Genomic DNA, 19,779 nt, shown 5'->3' with positions numbered 1-19,779 from the left:
AATCCAAACTGCAGTATTAACTGGATAAAGAAGAATCCAAACATAAGGATATAGCTTTGATATACGCTATTATACCTTTTCACATTGCCAGTGACTCAGGTAATCTATATGGTCATTATTAATGTACTACTAAGTCTACATCAAAATAAAGACTCCAGCTCAAAGCAAAATATTTTTAATTAAATTTGCTTAAGATGAAAGAAAGACATCAAGAAAGATAAGAACAAATGTTGGCAAAATTATCATATACTGTTTTATTGCCAAGTAAAATGTCCCTGGTGAATAAGTAGTCAACTGGATAAAAAAATAAATTAAAAACCTAAAAATTAAAAACAATAAAAAGAGACACTTCTTTTAAAAGACACCCTAATTGTAAGATCTGTCATTTTCAAATAAATTAAACCATGACCTTTGACTTAATGAAATACACTAATAGTTAACCATTAAAAGTCAGGTACGGAAATAAACATTACAGTTTCTAGTGTCACCAAAACCATTCAGAAAGCACAGTGTCAAAATGTGTTTGGGTGCTTTTTTTTTTTTCTATACAACAGATTTGATTCTTTAAGGACTTCAATACACGGTTCTTATTTGGTGTATTTACAAGAGAAGTTTAGTATATTCAGCTTTACCTAAATGCTACATTACATGGTGTATTTATTACCTTATAAAATACGATGGGGCAAGTAAGACATAGAAATAAACTTTACAAAAAACTAATAGACAAAATATTTTCACACACAGGATCGACTGCATTAATAATTAACAGAAAGCCTTTTCACAAGGGAACTTAATGGAAAGTTTTTCTTAAGCAAGTAAGCAGAAACTCAATAGAAATGGGTAGAAAACCAGAGGAAAATAAACTGGTGCCATATGTTTTAAACAGTAAAACAATTATATAGTCCATTCAACAATGAAGATGGATGTATTATGAATTATAGTGAAACAAAGAATCTGCTCCTTAGTAAACAAATATAAAACATAATAGCTAGCAGATTGCCTATTGAACTAAAGGCAAAGAGGCCTGAAGTTACAGTAGAAGGGAAAAAAAAAGAAAGAAAAATCTTCAATACAGTCTCTATCACAATGCCCTGAAATCGAGACCAAACTACTTTCACATGGAGCTTTTTGTACTACAGAGATGTTCTGGCCCAGCTTTTTTTTAATAGTCTAATTTCAATAATTAGTCTAATTTCAATAATCTATCCTTTAATCACCTATAGCCTCAATGAATTATAGCCTCTCTCAGGATATGTAATGAAAGTTTCCAACACATTAATAAACACAGTAACAGGAAATTAAAAAACAGCAAGAAAAAGAAAAGAAAAAAAGCAGAAGTCACATACCCTTTTCTGTAGAACTATGGGCGTTATTGCAGGCAGAGTGACTCTTCTTGCACTCAAACTCATGCCTGCTCTTCTTAGAGTGATCCCCTCTCGTAGATCATGGACGAAATGAAAGAAATCTTTTACAGTTACTCCTTGGGAATCTCGGGGCTCAGTGCAAAGAAACAACTAGGAAAGTAATAAATGTCACTCTGCTTATGTGATTCCAATCTACCAAAGCCAATTAAGGATGGCTGTGGGACAGGACAAGGCAGCAACCAATCAAAGCCCAGAAAACTCCGCCTTTGTCCTTGGAAACACATTCTGATACTTTTGTTTATGATATTTAAAGAACCAGATTAACAGCCATCTAGTTCACTTAACTTTTTTTTCCAAAACAGTGCAATTCAATGCCATTCTTTGTTGACTAGGCAGTTATGTCTTTACTTTACTAAAACATTTCAACATATGGCAGATAAGAAACTGTTTACATTGGTCTATTTAAAGTGTATAAATATGCAGATGCACTAAATTTACTTATGCTACTCATAAAAGTGATAAATGGGTAGATTGAAACATATTATATGAGGCACAAAAAATAATCCTGAAGTTAGAATTGGTCCAAAAGTGTTAAACTTTACAAGTCATAATAAAAGGATTTTAATATATATTTATGTATTTCGTCTCCTAAACAGCTAAAATTTCTATATTATGGACCTTTTAGCTATCCTTGAAGCTACACACTTAACTATTCCTGTTAAATATTACCTTAACAATCAACCTAAATAATACTGTTAAATATAAATGGGGTATTAAACTACAACATATGAATTGCAAATGCTAATGTTTTTTAAAAGCACAGATCTGTGTAACTGAGCACATTTCATTCAATTCAAAGCATTTAAATAATCATGCTCAAAGCATTCTCAAAATTTTAACAACCATTTTGCCTTTTTTCTTACAATAACTAAAAATTGTATTCCAGTATTTTCGAGGGTTGGAGAAGGGTCCATTTCTGGTTAATGAGAAATTTTTCAATAATGTCTAAATAAAGAGTAAGAGAAACACAAACATGACAAAAAGTATTGCAATAGTAAAACTAATCTGAGTTTTTATATTATAAAATCCCTTTGGACCGATTCCTTAACAAGCACCTACTCAGTGCTCTTCAACCAGGACACAGAGAATGACATGCTGCGTTCAGCTTGAGGGGAGCTCCCTGTCACTTCTAGATCACAAAGTGGTTGTCGTAGTAACAGGGCAAAATGGGAGATTCTCGGCAACTCAGATACAAACTTTCCATTTCATTATCTAGACTGCTACTGGGCAGAGTTCATTTGGGTGTGTTTTATATGCACGGTGATCTCATATTCCTCAAAAGAAAAAAAGAGACACTACAAACTCTAGGGTTCCCTACTTTGAATTTCAAAACCCACACAGCTCGCTCACAATGGCAGCTGGGGGGGAATTCACTTAATAAAAAAGTCACAGACAGATCTAATTTGTGGGCATTCATTTTATTCTTATCCTACTAGGTTTATCATGGTCTTTTAAAATAAAACTACCAACAAAAATCTACTAATCCTGGGAGGGGAGTCACCATTTGTGAAGGAAAAGATTTTGGTTTAACCTTGAGTCACTTTTCCGGCAGGCACACAATAACAAAGCCCATGGTTACTACATAATTTCAAGTTTATTATCTACAATTTTTCTTTCTTCTGCTCTCAATTTAGGCTTTGAATATTACAAAGAAGTGTTATCTCTGGTCTCAGAAAGGGTTCCACCATAATCAAAGCAATTCATTCCACTAAATCATGAGGCAAAGAACCCACTATGCGCCAGGCAGTGTGTTAGGTGATAAGTACATGCTAATGAGTAAGATATGGTCACTGCCTCATAGTGGAATAGAGATACTCATTTTTAAATTAAAAATCACATTTAGTAAAGGGCTGAGTCTCATTGTGATTAAATGCCAAGTATCAGGGGTGCAACAAGTTAGAAGAAACTACACATCAGAGGTGAGATCACGGCAGGCTTCAAGGAGGAAATGACATTTGCTTTGAAAAGTGATTAAGAGAAAAGAATACGCAGAACTTGATAACTGATGGAGATACAGAGTGAGGTTCTCAAAGCCGACTGCAAGTTTTGAAGTCTAGGCGAATGGGGAGTCAGAGATGCTGTTTTACATCACATGATAGAGCTTTTTAAACACTAAAATGAATCCTTCAAGTCAAAACAATGTCCAGGCTCTATATTCATTACAGTGCAACATACCTGTCCTTAAAAAATATTCTACAGACAATGAACTGCTGAAGTATGATAGGTCATCTCTTTGGAACTCTGAAAGTTTAAGTTTATAAATTTTCAGTGAAAACTATGAAGAGCGAAATGTGGCATTTTGTGACTCTATGTTGCCAAAAAGGTCTTTGAAAAAAACTCACATACACTTTTCACAGTCAGCAGGCTGAAAGACTAATGAGACAACACTCACACTTAATAACAGGCAGAGTCTCATTTTTCAGCGATCTTTTCCACGTGTTCCTAGTGACTGTGCTTTATCTCACTTTCTAGTTATTGTAGACACTGATTCAAAATTTAACTTTAGCCCATGCTTTTTTTTTTTTTTACCATTATTATAAATGGCTTGCACCACTCACTAACCTTGTCACCTCAGCCTTAATTTCTTCAGCTGCTGCTAAATGGGGATAAAAAGCTATGGCCAACAATTTTGGGATTGCTATGAGGATCAAGGATATCAGTTTTGTGTATGGTCTGGAAGATCCCAAGGCGGGTGATGAAAAATACTCCGTGAACTGCTCCTGCAGAGGACTGGGCCTAAGATTCATTCTCCTTAGACTGTGTCACAGATCATTATTTACAAATTAAATTTTGATATAACAGGGTTGCAAACAATACAGCAAGGTCACCAGTGAAATACTATAGAATAGCACTGTACCTTATTTTGTTCTTTGCTCAACACTTTGATAGAACAAGAGTGAATTTTGTCACTCAAAATATGCATATCAAAGTTTCAATGTGAATTAAGAATAACAAAAAATAATATATAATAAGTATTATGATGATAATTAATAATATTTAAGTGAGCACCCAGTATGAGCCAGGCATTGAGCTAGTTTTCATTGAATCCTCATGACAACTCTATGAAGCAGGTACTAGCTATTCAATAGATGAGGAAACTGAGGCCAGAAGAGCAGAGGGCTAAAAATGGTCTCAGATACAAGTATATATTGCAAAAACTTATCCAAGTCCACGAAGTACATAAGTCAATCAGCCAAGGTGAAAACCACATCTGGCCCTCTCCAAGACACTCTACTATTCTACTCTACAATATTCTCTCCCACATTGTACTATATAATTTGATGTAGTATTAGCATAAAATGTCATCTTCATACCACCCTTGTTTCTGATGTTCCTAAGCATTTGTTTTACTAACTCACCTAATAAATATGTGTTGAGGGCCTTAGTACGTGTAAAGTACTATGCTATTTGCTATGGGGAATTCAAAGTTGATAACTCCTGCGTATCAGAGGAGCTGACACATGGCAACATGTCAACACTTGGTCAGAGCAGTGTACAAGGTGGAATCTGGGCAGAAGAATGCAACATAAGCACCAGCCAACGTCTAGGTTCCAAGCCTGCCTTTCAGACCTCTTCTCCCACTCAACATCAACAAAAGCTCCTTGGAGCTCCCTGAAGCACGTTCGAGTTCCACCTCTTTTTTCATTATGTTCACTCTCTAAAACCCACAAATCTTTTAAGGCCCAAGACTGGTCCCACCTCTTCTGAAAGTTTCACTGATCTCTCATCCTTCAAGCATCTCTCCTTTTTTTTCTTTCTTTCTTTTTTTTTCTTTTTTTTTGCACATATTACTTTAGAACTGAGAGGTAGAAAAGGAGGGAGCGACAACAAACACAGAGTGCCTGTCAAGTGTTAGGCACTTTACATATGGTATTTCATTTTATTCTAACAAACCTGTAAAGCAGACATCATTTGTTCCCATTTACAGATTCAAACCATATCTATTTTTTCCAGACTATCTCTTTACCCTTCATCATATACCAGTTTAGTCAAGCTTCAGCTACTGTTTTCTATGTGTGAGCACCTTATATCATTTAGAATGTAGGCTCCCTGAAAGTAGGGACATGTGTAATTTCCCTTTAAACAACACTCTGTCACCCCAAGTGGCTTTATACATGGGGAAAAAATGCTATAAGGCACAAGAATGCTTCTTGATTACTAATTCCTACAAATACTTCTTCAGCCAACCAATTGACCAGTCTCCTGCTTTACACGAAACACAACTTGGTTTGCCCTCCATTTTCCTCCTGTATATTGTCTCCATATTCATTAACTTCCCCAAATATACAGATCAAAATTGACCCCTCCAAGAAGTCATTCCTCCATCTAAATTATATCATTCTTTGTTTTGTACTTTTTTTTAGGACTTAAACTTTTCCATTTCTCATACCTTTCTCTGTACACACTAATACACTGCTTTGATAACTAAGAAATCCTTTCATAGGCCCCAGTTGTTTGCCTAAGGAGACTACAATCCTTAAGTGTGGGACCCAGGATTTCACCTCCTGTGCTGCTCCCAGAATACCTAGCAGGATGCTCTCTGTACACAGTAGGCATCATGTTCACTCACAATCAATGTGGAAAGACTAGTCACTCCAGTTACATGGTGGACAAGTCCCCTTTCTCGTCTTAACAGTTGCTAGCCTTATGATTTATTCTGAACAAAAGCACACAGTCTTCTTCACAGAATCATTTGGATATTCTTTTGCTATCTGACATAGTTCTGTTAGTGGTCAGTAGTGTCGACACTAAATTTAACTGTTGTCCTAAGAACACCTGTTTTAGAAAAATCTTAAAATATTTGGTTATAGCATTTAATAGCAATAAACAGTCCAGATCTTTAGACACAAACTCAGTGCCTCTAGTTCTATCAGCTCATATTACTCAAAGACCTTTTGCTTCTCTAGGTATACAACAGGGCATCATTCTTTACACTTGATGGGCCTGATCTGATCTTCCTCTATCCTATTTTTCCCCCTCTACTCTGACAGTTCCTTCCTTCCATCAAAAATGTCTAGGGGGCTTCCCTGGTGGCGCAGTGGTTGAGAGTCCACCTGCCGATGCAGGGGACACGGGTTCATGCCCCGGTCTGGGAAGATCCCACATGCCGCAGAGCGGCTGGGCCCATGAGCCATGGCCGCTGAGCCTGCGCGTCTGGAGCCTGTGCTCCGCAATGGGAGAGGCCACAACAGTGAGAGGCCCGCATACTGCAAAAAAATTAAATAAAATAAAAATGTCTAGGATTTCTTTTTCATATTTATTTATTTATTTGGTTGCGCTAGGTCTTAGTTGCGGCAGGTGAGCTCCTTAGCTGTGGCTCGAGGGTTCCTTAGTTGTGGCATGCAAAGTTTTAGTTGTGGCATGCATGTGGGATCTAGTTCCCTGACCAGGAATTGAACCCAGGCCCTGTGCATTGGGAGTGTGGAGTCTTAACCACTGCACCACCAGGGAAGTCCCCTAGGATTTCTTACTGATTTAAACTCTGATAGAAAGTTTCTTCTTTTAAAGAAATTACTGAATGACTTATAAGCCTTAGTCATGATAAATATAACCAATCTACAGTTCAGTCAAGTATTTTAAAAGTGCCTATGTATTCTTCACCTGACATAGTTTTCTAGAAACATTATGGCTGCCTGTCAAGGAGGCATAATATATTGTACTGTCTACAGGAGGGCAGATGGACACTTAAAAATAACTACAACTATATGTTAAGTTCTTTAACTGAGTATAAATAAAGTTCTGGAACCATAAAAAAGAAAGAGTTTTTCACCATGAGATAGCAGACAAGTTCCCTAAGTGGACAAAAGATCCAAGAATGAAGGTAATTCCAAGTAATGGAAATATATACAAAGATGAAAAACATGGAAGGAGCTTCCAGACAAGAATGGTCATTCTATGTCATGCTCAGAAATTTGACTCTCATCCTCAAGGGTAGTGATATTTGATAAGATGTGAATTTTACCTCAGTGTGAAAGACAAACTATGGAATAGTGACAAGAAGGAAGGAAAACAGAAACAAAGAAATGAGTCCTAAATAAGTCTTAGAGAGAAATGGAAATTACCAGATTAGAAGGAAGTCAAGATTTCAAAGATGACAGGGAAGTAGAAGCACAGGTTCAAGTGGTCAAATACATTAACAAATATAAATAAAATTATAATTTTTCCCTGTATTTGAGCTTCCAACATAAATTATAATTAACAAAAGTATAGGCTATAAAAAGATAAATGTCTTATCTACACTCTTCAAATTTCATATACTTTAAGGTTCTCTTAAGAAAAATAGTTAGATCAAGAAAGCAGACAGAAAACAAGCACCTAACTTTCTTCATGCCCCCAAGACCTTAAAATGACAAGAAGGAGAAGAAGGAGGAAGAGAAAGAAAATAAAGAGATAATTTCCTTGCTAAGAAAGAAGAAATCATTTCTTTTTTTTGCCATGCTAGGATATAAGAAAGGTACCTTCAATATACCACAAATTAAAAGAATTTCTAGAAGCTAGAAATCACTGGGATTAGACTGATAAGAGCACCAGAAATTATAGCCAAAATTTGTGTATAAGATAAAAGATGGTGAAGACAGATCCAGAGAACTTAGGTTTAGAGTATGTTTAGAGGAAATATAAGGTCATCTTAAATACTATATAAATATTTAAGAGAAAAGGAATGTAGAGGATGAGGCAACCCAGAACTTCCAAACATTACTGTAATAAACAAAGCCAACAACTAATAAACAGTATAGACGATAAAGTTGAGAAAATGTCTCTCACAATGTGAAGGGAAAAGTCAAAGAAATGAAAAGAAAAGAAACCATGGAGGAACAATCTAAAAAGATCAACACACATAGAATATGAGTTACAGAAAGAGTAAAAAAAAAGAAAGCACAAGGAATAAAAAAGAAAAGACAGAAGTTCCCTGAGCTGAATAAAGTTACAAATTTTAAACTAAAAGTGCCCCCCGATGGCTAGTTTGAACAAAAAAGTAGTCATGTTAGACAAATAGTGGGAAATGTGACAAATTCAAAGAGAAAAGATAAAATTCCTAAAACTTCCTGAGAGAGGAATTATCATTTACCTGCAAGGTATGAGAATCAGACTGGCATCAAAATATTATCCAGTTTCTCAATATCCCCCATGAACATAGGCACAAAAATCCTTAAAAAATAACGGAAACAAAAGGAGGTCAGAAATCCATTTTTGCAGGAACACCATACCTCTGTAGCAGTGGGAAGTCATTATATTAAGAAAAATTTCACACCTTCCCATATCCCTTAGCTTAGAAGAATTAAAGACTGAAAAAAAAAAAATTCAAACACAAAAAGGAAAAGTCTTTTTAACTTAGTACTTAAACTGTGACTGTCTTCCTCATGAACCTCCCATAAATATGTTCCAAGAAAAACCCACTGCTTTGAAAATGAATAACAAAACAGAACCATCATCGAATCTGTACAAACATACTATGAATGGGAAGAAAGGAGAAAAGGCACAGGAAAAACAAATGGCAGATGAGGACTACTTGCAAGAAAAGTACTGCCAAAGAACAGATAAAATTTAAGATCATACATTAAACCAAGAACAAAAAATAATTAATGAAGCAAAACTGTATCTGTTCACACACAAAGCAGACAATTAAAAGGATAGAAAAGAAACACCAAGACAGTAAGAGGAGATGAAACATCAGCTAGCAGAGCTCCAGAGATTTAAATGCTATGTATTGAAATCTATCAAAGTCGAGGTAATAGATGACAGATACAAAAAATGAAACCAAAGAGAGAAGAAAACTGTTTTAAATTTAAGAAGTATTAGAAACAGAGAACTAAAGACAAGTAAAGGAGATCTATAAATGTGTAACTGGAATCTCCCCAGAAGAAAATCAAAATAATGGAAAGGAATAAATATATAAAAATAAAATATAAGAAAACTTTTTATAATAAAATACCTACTGAAATCTGAAATAGATATATAGATATATATGTATAACTGAAATCACTTTGCTGTACACCTGAAACTTACACAACATTGTAAATCAACTATACCTCAATTAAAAAAAAAAAGATTAGAGGGGCACATCAGAAACTCATTCCATACAAAGTTTACTTCTAAAAGAATTTAAGTATTTTCCTCTTAATAGGCTCTGATAGCCATATATTATTTTGCTCTGAAAAGAGGGTTCAACATTCCACTAAAGGCGTGTTTCATACTCTGTTGAGAGAAGGACATCTTCATACTTTCTGTGTAGATATGATTACGACTAAGATAAAATATGTCAGTATACTTTAGGGAGAAGCAATATAAGAGTTCCACTGTCTGAAAATAAGAATAGAGTTGCAGAGTGGGTTGGTCTATAATCCCAACATGGAGAATTAAGCTACTTGTGTAATGTTCATTGATAATTTGTCCATAGCTTAATAGGTATTTAGCAATATACTAGGAACAATAGTAAGCATATGCGATATTTTGTAAAAATTTATTAGTGTATTTCTAGCTATAAAATACAGAATGCAGAAGTCTGTATAGAGTGGTGTGAAAGCTTCAGTTGTAGTGTAACAGTAGGGAAACTTCAAACAAGATTTTAGGAAAAGGGTGACAATTATCACTCCATTCCTTATATTTCTATTGAGGGATGCATATTTTACTATACTCAGTTAATCTCTTCATACTCTTCCACAGTCTTTCTTTCCCCTACAGAAGAATAAGTAAGTTACAAAATAGGTAACAATGAGTTTAAAAAAAAAACTGTATTAATTTAGCTCAAACAATTTGCTCCATCTTGCATATCTTGTCTGCCACACTGACCAATAAATGGACATTGAGCTCTTTACCCTCACATGGCAAACGTAGTCATAACTGAACCTAGGTTATGTCTCCCAAGACAAGACTGAAATGTTATTTCCTTCTTGTAATCTTATTTTCAGACCTGACAAGGTTTGAGGCTGACCACTGGTACCCTATCATTCCCCGAAAGATTCTGCAGACCCGTTTCACTCAGATGTGGGAGTCAAGGTCTGTTTTGTATGAAAAGTGAGTGGGTAGCTGGGAAACGAATAGAAAGTTCAAGTTTTCCTTATGGTCTATATTGATTTACCTATTCCAAATTTACTACTAATAAATCTGAAACACTATTTTAATGCTTAAAAAATAAAATAAAATACATATTGAAGGGCACACATCCCCAGAGAAACTCATTTTAATAGTCAATGGTAAAATGCCCTACTTTACTGGACTTGAAATTTACAGAATGCTTTGGACATCAAGGCAAAAAAGCCCCAGTAGCTCATAAGGGGGAAAATCAATCTGTTGCAGTGTTTCTCCACAATAACATTCAACAAGTTTCAGTGGACCCCACTGTCTTTTAGTTACTCCACTGGATGGAGTAATGCTCATGAAATCCTTGGGGAAAGAAAATAGAAATGAGATTTTTAAATCTAGCAAAACTCATCGACTGTAAAGGTAACAGACAATATTCAAAAGTTTTGAACATATGAAAGCACATAAAATCTTGTTCCCATGGAACCTTCTTGAGGAATTTACTAGGAGATAAATTGCAATCATCCAAGAGCCAGCTTGAAAATTCAAAGTAAAAGGACTATAATAAATACCAAAACTAATTATGGGACTAAATCCCTATGTAATTATGTTGCTATAATAAAATATAAGTAATATAAGCCTTAAAATGCAGAAATGATAAAAGAAACATGGAAAGATAAAAGCTGAAGGAGGAAAAACATGGAATGTTACTGAGATCAAAAGATATTATTTTAAAACTGATAAATCACAGGAGAATTTAACTAAATTATTTTATAATGCTAAAATCAGCTGGTAGAAAATGGAGGAGGAAGAAGGAAAATATTAATTTTATTATTGCTCCTTAGAGGGGATTAACAGATAATGTTTAAAGAAATAAGAGGTTTAAGGTTTTCCATGTAGTTATAGTCATAATGATAACAGAAATATAAACCTTTCTAATTAAAAGAACACAATGCTAAGAAGGCAGAACACCTTGTAAATTTTCTTCAAAACCTATAAATTTTAAAACATAATATAAAATAGTATAACAGTATTAACACCAAACTTTTATGTTATCTCAATAAATGTTAGAGAGCCAAACTTACCTACTGAAAGAAAACAAACTTTCCGTTTGAATCATAAAGCAGATTCCACTCTATTCGGTGGGAAAGAGACTCCTATAACCCAGTGACTGAGAAGGTTTGAAAACAAAGAATGTGGTGGGGGCAGGGGTGGGGGTGGGTGAGAAAGAAAAAAAAGAAAGGAGGGAAGGAGGGACGGAGAAAGAACAGAGGGAAGGAGGAAAGGAAAGAATACAGTGGTCAATATCATGCAAGACTGAACTCAGGACAGAAAAGCACTAAACAAGAAATGAAGAAAACTTTAATGCTAAAAGATGTGATTCACAGTAAAAAATATATTGTTTATGAATGTCTAGGTGTCATACAATACACATAGGTATAGGAGATATAAGGAAAATCGGATAGAGACACACTATTAATAGACTGCTATCCAACCCTCTCAAACCATGATGAACAGGTGTATTAAAAAGTAGATATAAATATGAAAAATATAAATAGGCTAATATAAACAACAAAATAGATTTAACTGTTACATTTTGAATTCTAATGTTAAGTCAGAGAATACAACTTCTCTTTAAGAAAATGCTTAGGGCTTCCCTGGTGGCACAGTGGTTAGGAATCCGCCTGCCAATGCAGCGGACACGGGTTAGAGCCCTGGTCTGGGAATATCCCACATACCACGGAGCAACTAAGCCCGTGTGCCACAACTACTGAGTCTGCGCTCTAGAGCCCGCGAGCCACAGCTACTGAGCCCACGTGCTACAAACTACTGAAGCCCGTGTGCCTAGAGCCTGTGCTCTGCACAAGAGAAGTCACTGCAATGAGAAGCCCACACACCGCAATGAAGAGTAGCCCCTGCTTGCTGCAACTAGAGAAAAGTCCGTGTGCAGCAACGAAGATCCAATGCAGCCAAAAATAAATAAATTAAATAAATAAATTTATTTTAAAAAACTAAAAGGTTAAAAAAAAACTTGGTCACATTTTAAGTCACAGATAAAACCCCAATAAATTCTAATAGTGGAAAGAATGCAGACAACGGTTTCTGATCACAGTACAATAAAATGAAAAATTACTAATAAAATCTGGGGTTAGGAAAAATTTTAAGACTCTTTACATAACTCTCCAAAAAAAATAATAAAAGTTGAAATTGCAGAATGTCTATATAATAACACTACTACTAATAAGAATAATGAATTTAATGAAAACACTACACATCATATCTTTTACTGCTAACAGTTCTCACACTATAATTCATAGCCTTAAACACATACCTATTAATAAACAAGAATGAAAATAAATTCATTAGTATCCAAAATTTAGAAAATATCATTAAGTTAAATCTGAGGAAAGCAGAAAGAAGAAATTTAGTAAAAATAAAAGCAGAAATTAAAACTTGGAAAAAAAGCAAAATGTAGAACTAATAAATAAATCCCAGATCTGATCTTTGGGGGAAAAAAATAAAATAGATAAATAGTTAGTGAAACAAATCAAGGGGGAAAAAAGGGAAAGTAACAATATATAATATAAGAAATAATACTAGAGAAATGAAGAAGCAATTAAAAGAATATTGAGAAAATACTTCCCACAACTTTATGTAAATAAAATCTGGATGAAATTGATAATTCTGTAGGACAATATAATTTATACATATTGAATCCAGCAAACAGAAAATTCAAAGACATTAATTACGATAGAAGAAAGAGAGCAAGTTGTCAAAGAGCTATTCCCCATAAAGGTGGGCCAGTACAGATAGTTTGTTTTACAGAGAAATTCTACATAATCTTTAAGGAACAGATGATGTCTCTGCTTTTCAAACTGTTTCAGAGTAAAGAAAATGTGTAATTATAGCCAAGAAAGAAGAACAAGATCAATGAGGAGTGTCTTTCTATACCTGACATACCTAACATAATATAAAACGGCAGTCATCCAATTTTTATTTTATTTTATTTTATTTATTTATTTATTTTTGCGGTACGCGGTCCTCTCACTGCTGTGGCCTCTCCCGTTGTGGAGCACAGGCTCCGGACACGCAGGCTCAGCGGCCATGGCTCACAGGCCCAGCCGCTCTGCGGCATGTGGGATCCTCCCGAACAGGGGCACGAACCCGCGTCCCCTGCATCGGCAGGCGGACTCCCAACCACTGCACCACCAGGGAAGCCCAGTCATCCAATTTTTAAAAAGTTACCTACAGATCCATGTGTATATGCAACAGTTGGTACTGAAAATCAAGGGAGAAAGGATGAGATACTCAAAAAAAGACTGATTCTACCCATTTGAGTAAACAAAGGATATTCTTTAACCTGATACTAAAATGGACTCCAAAATTAGAAAACTAAAAAGAAATTCACAAAATTTAACTAATTTAACTAATTTACATACATTAGAAAAAATAACCAAAGAATTTTAATAATCTAGACCTAGAAGCCATAAAAAAATTCAACAAATTAAACTTATAAATATTTTAATGTTTATAGTATGATAGATTCCATATATAAAATTCGAACACCAGGCACAGATTGAGAGAATATGTGTACAACATATTTAAGAGAGGACTAATACTTAGAATATATAAAGAGTTCCTAAAAATTAACAGAAAAAATAAATACCTCCCAAAATAAAAATGAACCAAAAGGCAGATATGAACACACAATTCACATACATATGAACAAACATATTACCCCACTGAATATAAAAACTTGAAAAAAATATTCAGTCTCACTAGTAACAAAAGAAACATACATTAAAATAAGGCACTTTCACTACTGGAAAAAAATTTTAAGTATTGATAATGTCAAATGCTGGCACAAATGTTAGGAAGAAGTGGTACTGCCAGACATAAAAGAAAGTAGAATAAATGGGAATAGACTTTAAGGAATGAAATCTGGCAGCATCTATAAAAACCTTGAGAAGCCACGCCTTTTGATATAACTACTCTTTTCCTGATTCTCTAGACTAACTAGCATAAACATTAGAAAGGCATCTGGAAGAATGTTCACTGTATCATTACTTACAAGGGAAAAATTTGGAAACAATTGATGCTTTGAAAATGGTTACATATTAATAAAATATACTGCATTCAGTCTATGGACTAGTAGGTAGCAACTGACAGAACTAACATACGAATTAACAAAAAAGATTGCAAAAACATAATGTTGAATTTTTTAACTATAGAGCAATAATTTAGTATGACTCCATTTGTGTAAAGAAAATACCTATAGTTTCATATATACACATGTCAGTAAACCCATAAGAAAAAGAAAAAACCTAAAAGAATCCATGCCAAATTTTTAACAATCTTGATCTCTAGGGAAGAAAGTGAGATTGAGGAGACCTGTGATCACGAAGTGGTTATTTTTAATGTATTTATTTTTTTATAATATTTATAGTTCATGTACTATTCATGTAAAACGTAAAATGCAAAGAACTATAAGATTATTCAAGTTAAAGTTCAAATACTTAGTAAAAGTAGAGTGTCACGAGCTCTGACTGCTCAAATATTGACAAGGACTCCTTAAGAATACTTACTACACTCCTTACTTCTGAGCAATTATCTCTGGTATTAGCATTTAATGCATTCTATGATATGTTACCCATTTCTTTAAAATATATTGTATTTAGGAAGTACACATTACTTATAACAATCAGTAAATATTAGAATTATCTGTGAGGTCATCTGTAACTTAGTACCCAGGAATCCTTTTTAAACGCCTCTGATCAAATGGTCATTTAGCACACCTTGAAAACCTCTAACTGTGTATAGAAAGATAATAACTGCTGTGTGTTTATAATTTTGTACCCCTGTACCCATCAGGTTCCCAGCAGGTTCTTGTTAACTATTGGCTAAATGAAGGAGTGCTCTAGTTGCTAGGTTAGAACTTTCTTCCCTGAATTTCCTGTCTGCCTCTCCCCTCAAGCAAGTGCAACAACTCCATTTTAAAGAGAAAATATGTAATATGAGCCCCAAAATATATTTTTACAGACATACCCATGTCTTGCACATGTTCTACCTTCCTTGTTTCCAATTAAATTAGAAAATGCTCCTTTCTATCCTTGGCAGGCTGAATAACGCTACGCTCCATCAAAAAAAAAAAAAGTCCACATCCTAATCCCCGGAATCTGTGGCTCTGTATATATTAGCTTACATGATAAAAAGGGCTTTGCAGATGTGATTAAGTTAAAGATCATGATAACCAAAGATTATCCTGAATTATACAGGTGGTCTCAAGATATTCAAAAGCGGCCTTACAAGGCGAAGGCAGGGAGGGTCAGTGTCAGAAAAAGTGATGTGCCAACGGAAACAGAAATAAAGAGATGTAAAAACGGAAGCAGGGGTCAGTGATGTGGGACCAAGAGCCAGATGCTAGAAAAGGCAAGTAGATGGAGTCTCCAGAAGGAAAAAGGCTGACACCTTGATTTTAGCCCTATGACCTGGTTTCAGATTTCCGAAATTGTAAGATAATAAATGTGTCTTGTTTTGAGCTACTAATTTTTGCTGTAGTTTGTTACAGCGACAATAGGAAACTAATACATCCCCCTTTCTCTCCAGTTTCCTAGGAGCCTTATGTTGTGCTCTTTTCTTTCTTCTGTATATTTAATCTTTTTTCAACCAGATTTCTCTCACTGGCTTTTAAACATACTGAAGCCCCTAGATTTAAAAATAAAAGATACTAAAATTTCTCTCCAGCTAAAATATCATTTTTTCTTTTACCAACAAACTTCTCCAACTATAATCTAAGGCTTCTACTCTAAAGGACTTAATCCAACCCTCTTACCAATGATCTCCTTGAAGCTAAGTAAAATGAACATTTTCGTCCTCCTTTCTATTTGCCCTTCAGCATATGTGAACATTCTTGGCTAGCTTCTCTCTGTTGACTCTCATTTGGCCAGCTCACTCTGTCCAAAAACTTCAATTACCACCATATAAGCAGATGCCCACAAACTCACATCTCCTGGTCAGATATCTCTGTGAAGCAAAAGACTCATGTATTTAATTGGCTATTTGATATCCCCATTTGGATGACTCAAATGCACCTTAAACTCAAAAAGTCCAAATCAAACTCACAATGTCACCATCTGACACCCAAATCTGGTCTTCTTCTAGTGTTTCTAGCTCAGTGAATGGCACTACCATCCATCTATTCAGCTGCAACAGCCAGAAATTTGGGCGTCATTTTGGACATGCTTCATTGTTCACACCTCATATCCATTCGATCACCAAGTCTTGCTAATTTTACATTGCAAATATCTCCAAAATCAATCCACTTATTTTCTTCTCTTATAGTTCATTCTAGGAATTAAGCGGAAGCTTCAGATCTCCACATACCTCCTCTTCCACACTGTTATCAGAATAGCTAATAGGAGAATACAGAAATCTGTGTCCTGGTAGAAAGATTCTCCCTCCTTAGAGTTTCACCATGAGTATCTGTCTGAGAGTCCCTCAAAATAATCTCTTTATGCACTTTTCCCTGTTTACCTCAGCTACTCCAAGCCCAGAACTCCTAGGTTGTCCATCCTCAGGCCCCATATTCTCTGGATCAGTACATCACCTCCTTGTCACCCAACACTTTCCCAACTGCTGAAATCCTTTTACTATGCCTCTGGATCTCACAATTAATCATGAACAAAATCCCACAAAATTTAATCTCTTCTCTCAACTTTGCCTTCATTCTAACTGAACTCTCACCATCACTGAAGATCAATGTTCCACACTTCTCATGGCCCAGAGGTAGGCAGAGGTTCTTCTTGATCCTCATTGTTATTTTTAAACATATCTTCCTTCCTCTTTTCTAAATTTGCCTAGCTTTAAATCTTCTACCATTAAACTATATCACCCATTATTCCTCCTTGTGGCAGTTGTCTTTGGTCATCTCAGATACTCTCATGAATGGATTGAGGTTATCCAACCAATCAGAGACTAGAGTGAACAGCCTCAGGAAGAAGGTGACTTCTTTAAAACTTCTTCAATTTTTGTATGCAATGTCCAACATTTGATTTAAAAAATCAACTGGAATACAAAAAAAACAGGGCAGAGGGAGAGAGGAAGAAAGACCATACAAAAAGATCTAGATATTGGATCAGATATGGACTTCAAAATAATTGTAACTAATGTGTTCAAGAAAATAAATGACAAAATAGGGAATTCACAAAAGAACTCAGATCTATAAAAATAAATAAAATAGATATTCTAGAAGTGAAAAGTACAATAATAAAACAAAAACCTCAAAATATGGCTTTAATAGCAGGTTGGATATAGCCAAAGAGAAGATTAGTGAACTGGAATATCACAGTAAAAACATTCAGATTGATATAAGAAGAGCAAAGAGAAAGGAAAAAAGAGCAAAATGTATACATGAGGCAAAGAAAAAAGATCATGAGGTCAGCAGAGAAAGAACTGGGAAAAAACAATATTTAAATAACTTTCTTCATATGGTCAAGATACTCCAAAACTGAGGAACGCCATTAAGTCAAAGAATTAAGAAGCACTACGCATGCCAAGCAGATAAATATTTTAAAATAATAACTAGGCTCACCTAAAGACAAAGGAAAATCTTAGAAGCAGCCTGAGAGAGCAAACTATCTTTGAAAAATCAGTAATAAGATTGACAGATAATGTCTTAACAGAAATGATAGAAGTCAGAATACAATGAAAAGACAACTGTAAAATGTTAATAGAAAGTAAAGCCAACCTAGCATGTTACACCCAGTGAAAATGCCCTTCAAAACAGAGACACAGAAAGAAAACCAGAGATAATCTGTCACTAGCAGAACAGCTTTAAAATAAGTATAAGAGGGAATTCTTCAGGCAAAAGAAAATTGATTCCAGATTTTTTTTAAAATGCAGAATGCAAGGAAGAGCAATGAAAAAGGTAAATATACTGGTAATTCAAAATGAATTTTGAATAAACATATTAATGCCTTATGAAGTTTAAAATATGTGTAGAATTAAAATATATGACAACATTAACATAAAGGATGGAAGGGCAATAATACAGTCAATTGGTCTGAGTAGTGATAACAGTACCACTTCAAGGAGTCAAGGATGCATGTCACAAAGTCTAGGATAATCACAAAAGGAATAGTAAAATAGTGTAAACCTACAAGCTAATAGAGTGAAATAGTTAAGTAATTTTAAAATACTTCATTAGTCCAAAAGAAGGCAGGAAACAAAAAATTAGAAACATAAAATAGGTGGGACAAATAGTAAAATGTAAATGTAAAAAACATTAAAATTGACAAGTTCTTAATAGATTTTCTGACTGTAAACATTCTAGATAAATTCAATAAGGTGAGGCTTTTCTTATTTGAGGGAGTTTCCTTCTTTACTGGTGCTGAAAATCATACTTGTTTTGCCTCCCTGTGAATATACATGATTAGGTGACCTCATATGCACTTATGCATTATAATCAATTCTATATTAGTACCCAGAATTTGAAATGAATTACATTGAATTCAATTTATAAACTATGAAAGGTTTAACCCAATTTCAATTTCCATCATATTTTTATTTTAAATAAGAAATTTTTATTCAGCTCAATAATAAAAGAATTTTTTCTATCTATGAATTGTAACTTAGGTATGCTCTGCAATGAGATGAACTGACATTTACAAAATTATTACTAATACTAATGTTGTGATATTAGGTTTAAAGTTAATCCTAATTTTCTTAGGACACTTAAATGCACTCAAAAGCTTCCTTTAAATTATCTTAGGGCACTTAAATGCACTCAAAAGCTTCCTTTAAAAAGTGAAACCACATATTACCACATCTCTGGGTTATACTGGAGACTCAAAGGAAGACAACCCATTTTTGAACCCCAACTCTACCACTTGATAGTGACCTTTTTTTTTCTTGAAGTCACAGGTTATAATTTTTTTTTTTTTAGTAAATTTATTTATTTATTTATTTTTGGCTGTGTTGGGTCTTCATTGCTGCGCGTAGGCTTTCTCTAGTTGCAGTGAACAGGGGCTACTCTTTGTTGCGGTGCACGGGTTTCTCATTGCGGTGGCTTCTCTTGTCGTGGAGCACCATCTCTAGGTGCGTGGGCTTCAGTAGTTGTGGCTCGCGGCTCTAAAGCACAGCCTCAGTAGTTGTGGTGCTCGGGCTTAGATGCTTCGCAGCACATGGGATATTCCGACCACGGCTCGAAAACCCGTGTCCCCTGCATTGGCAGGCAGATTGTCAACCACTGTGCCACCAGGGAAACCCTGATAGTGTGATCTCGAGCAAGCTATTTCTCAGTGCCTCAGTTTCCTTATAATAAGAGTATATGAAA

At 34.9% G+C, this 19,779-nt stretch overlaps 1 protein-coding gene across 2 annotated transcripts in view; it reads right to left on the bottom strand.

Annotated features, from left to right (window-relative positions):
• GRB14 (growth factor receptor bound protein 14) overlaps window positions 1-19,779 on the bottom strand; it is a 126,912-nt gene that overhangs the window by 67,402 nt on the left and 39,731 nt on the right. Inside the window, exon 1 of one of the 2 annotated variants that reach the window (XM_081242223.1) lies at window positions 1,347-1,438. The exons of the other annotated variant lie outside the window; for it this stretch is intronic. Coding sequence (XP_081098349.1) covers window positions 1,347-1,409 — 63 coding nt within the window. The 5' untranslated portion in view covers window positions 1,410-1,438. Of the gene's footprint in view, window positions 1-1,346; window positions 1,439-19,779 lie in introns of those variants that run through there. 2 annotated transcript variants of the gene reach the window in all.

The sequence above is a fragment of the Mesoplodon bidens genome, assembly GCF_964165515.1.
Source record: "Mesoplodon bidens genome assembly, chromosome: 8".
NCBI lineage: Eukaryota > Metazoa > Chordata > Mammalia > Artiodactyla > Ziphiidae > Mesoplodon > Mesoplodon bidens.
This window is presented reverse-complemented; position numbering and strand designations above follow the sequence as displayed.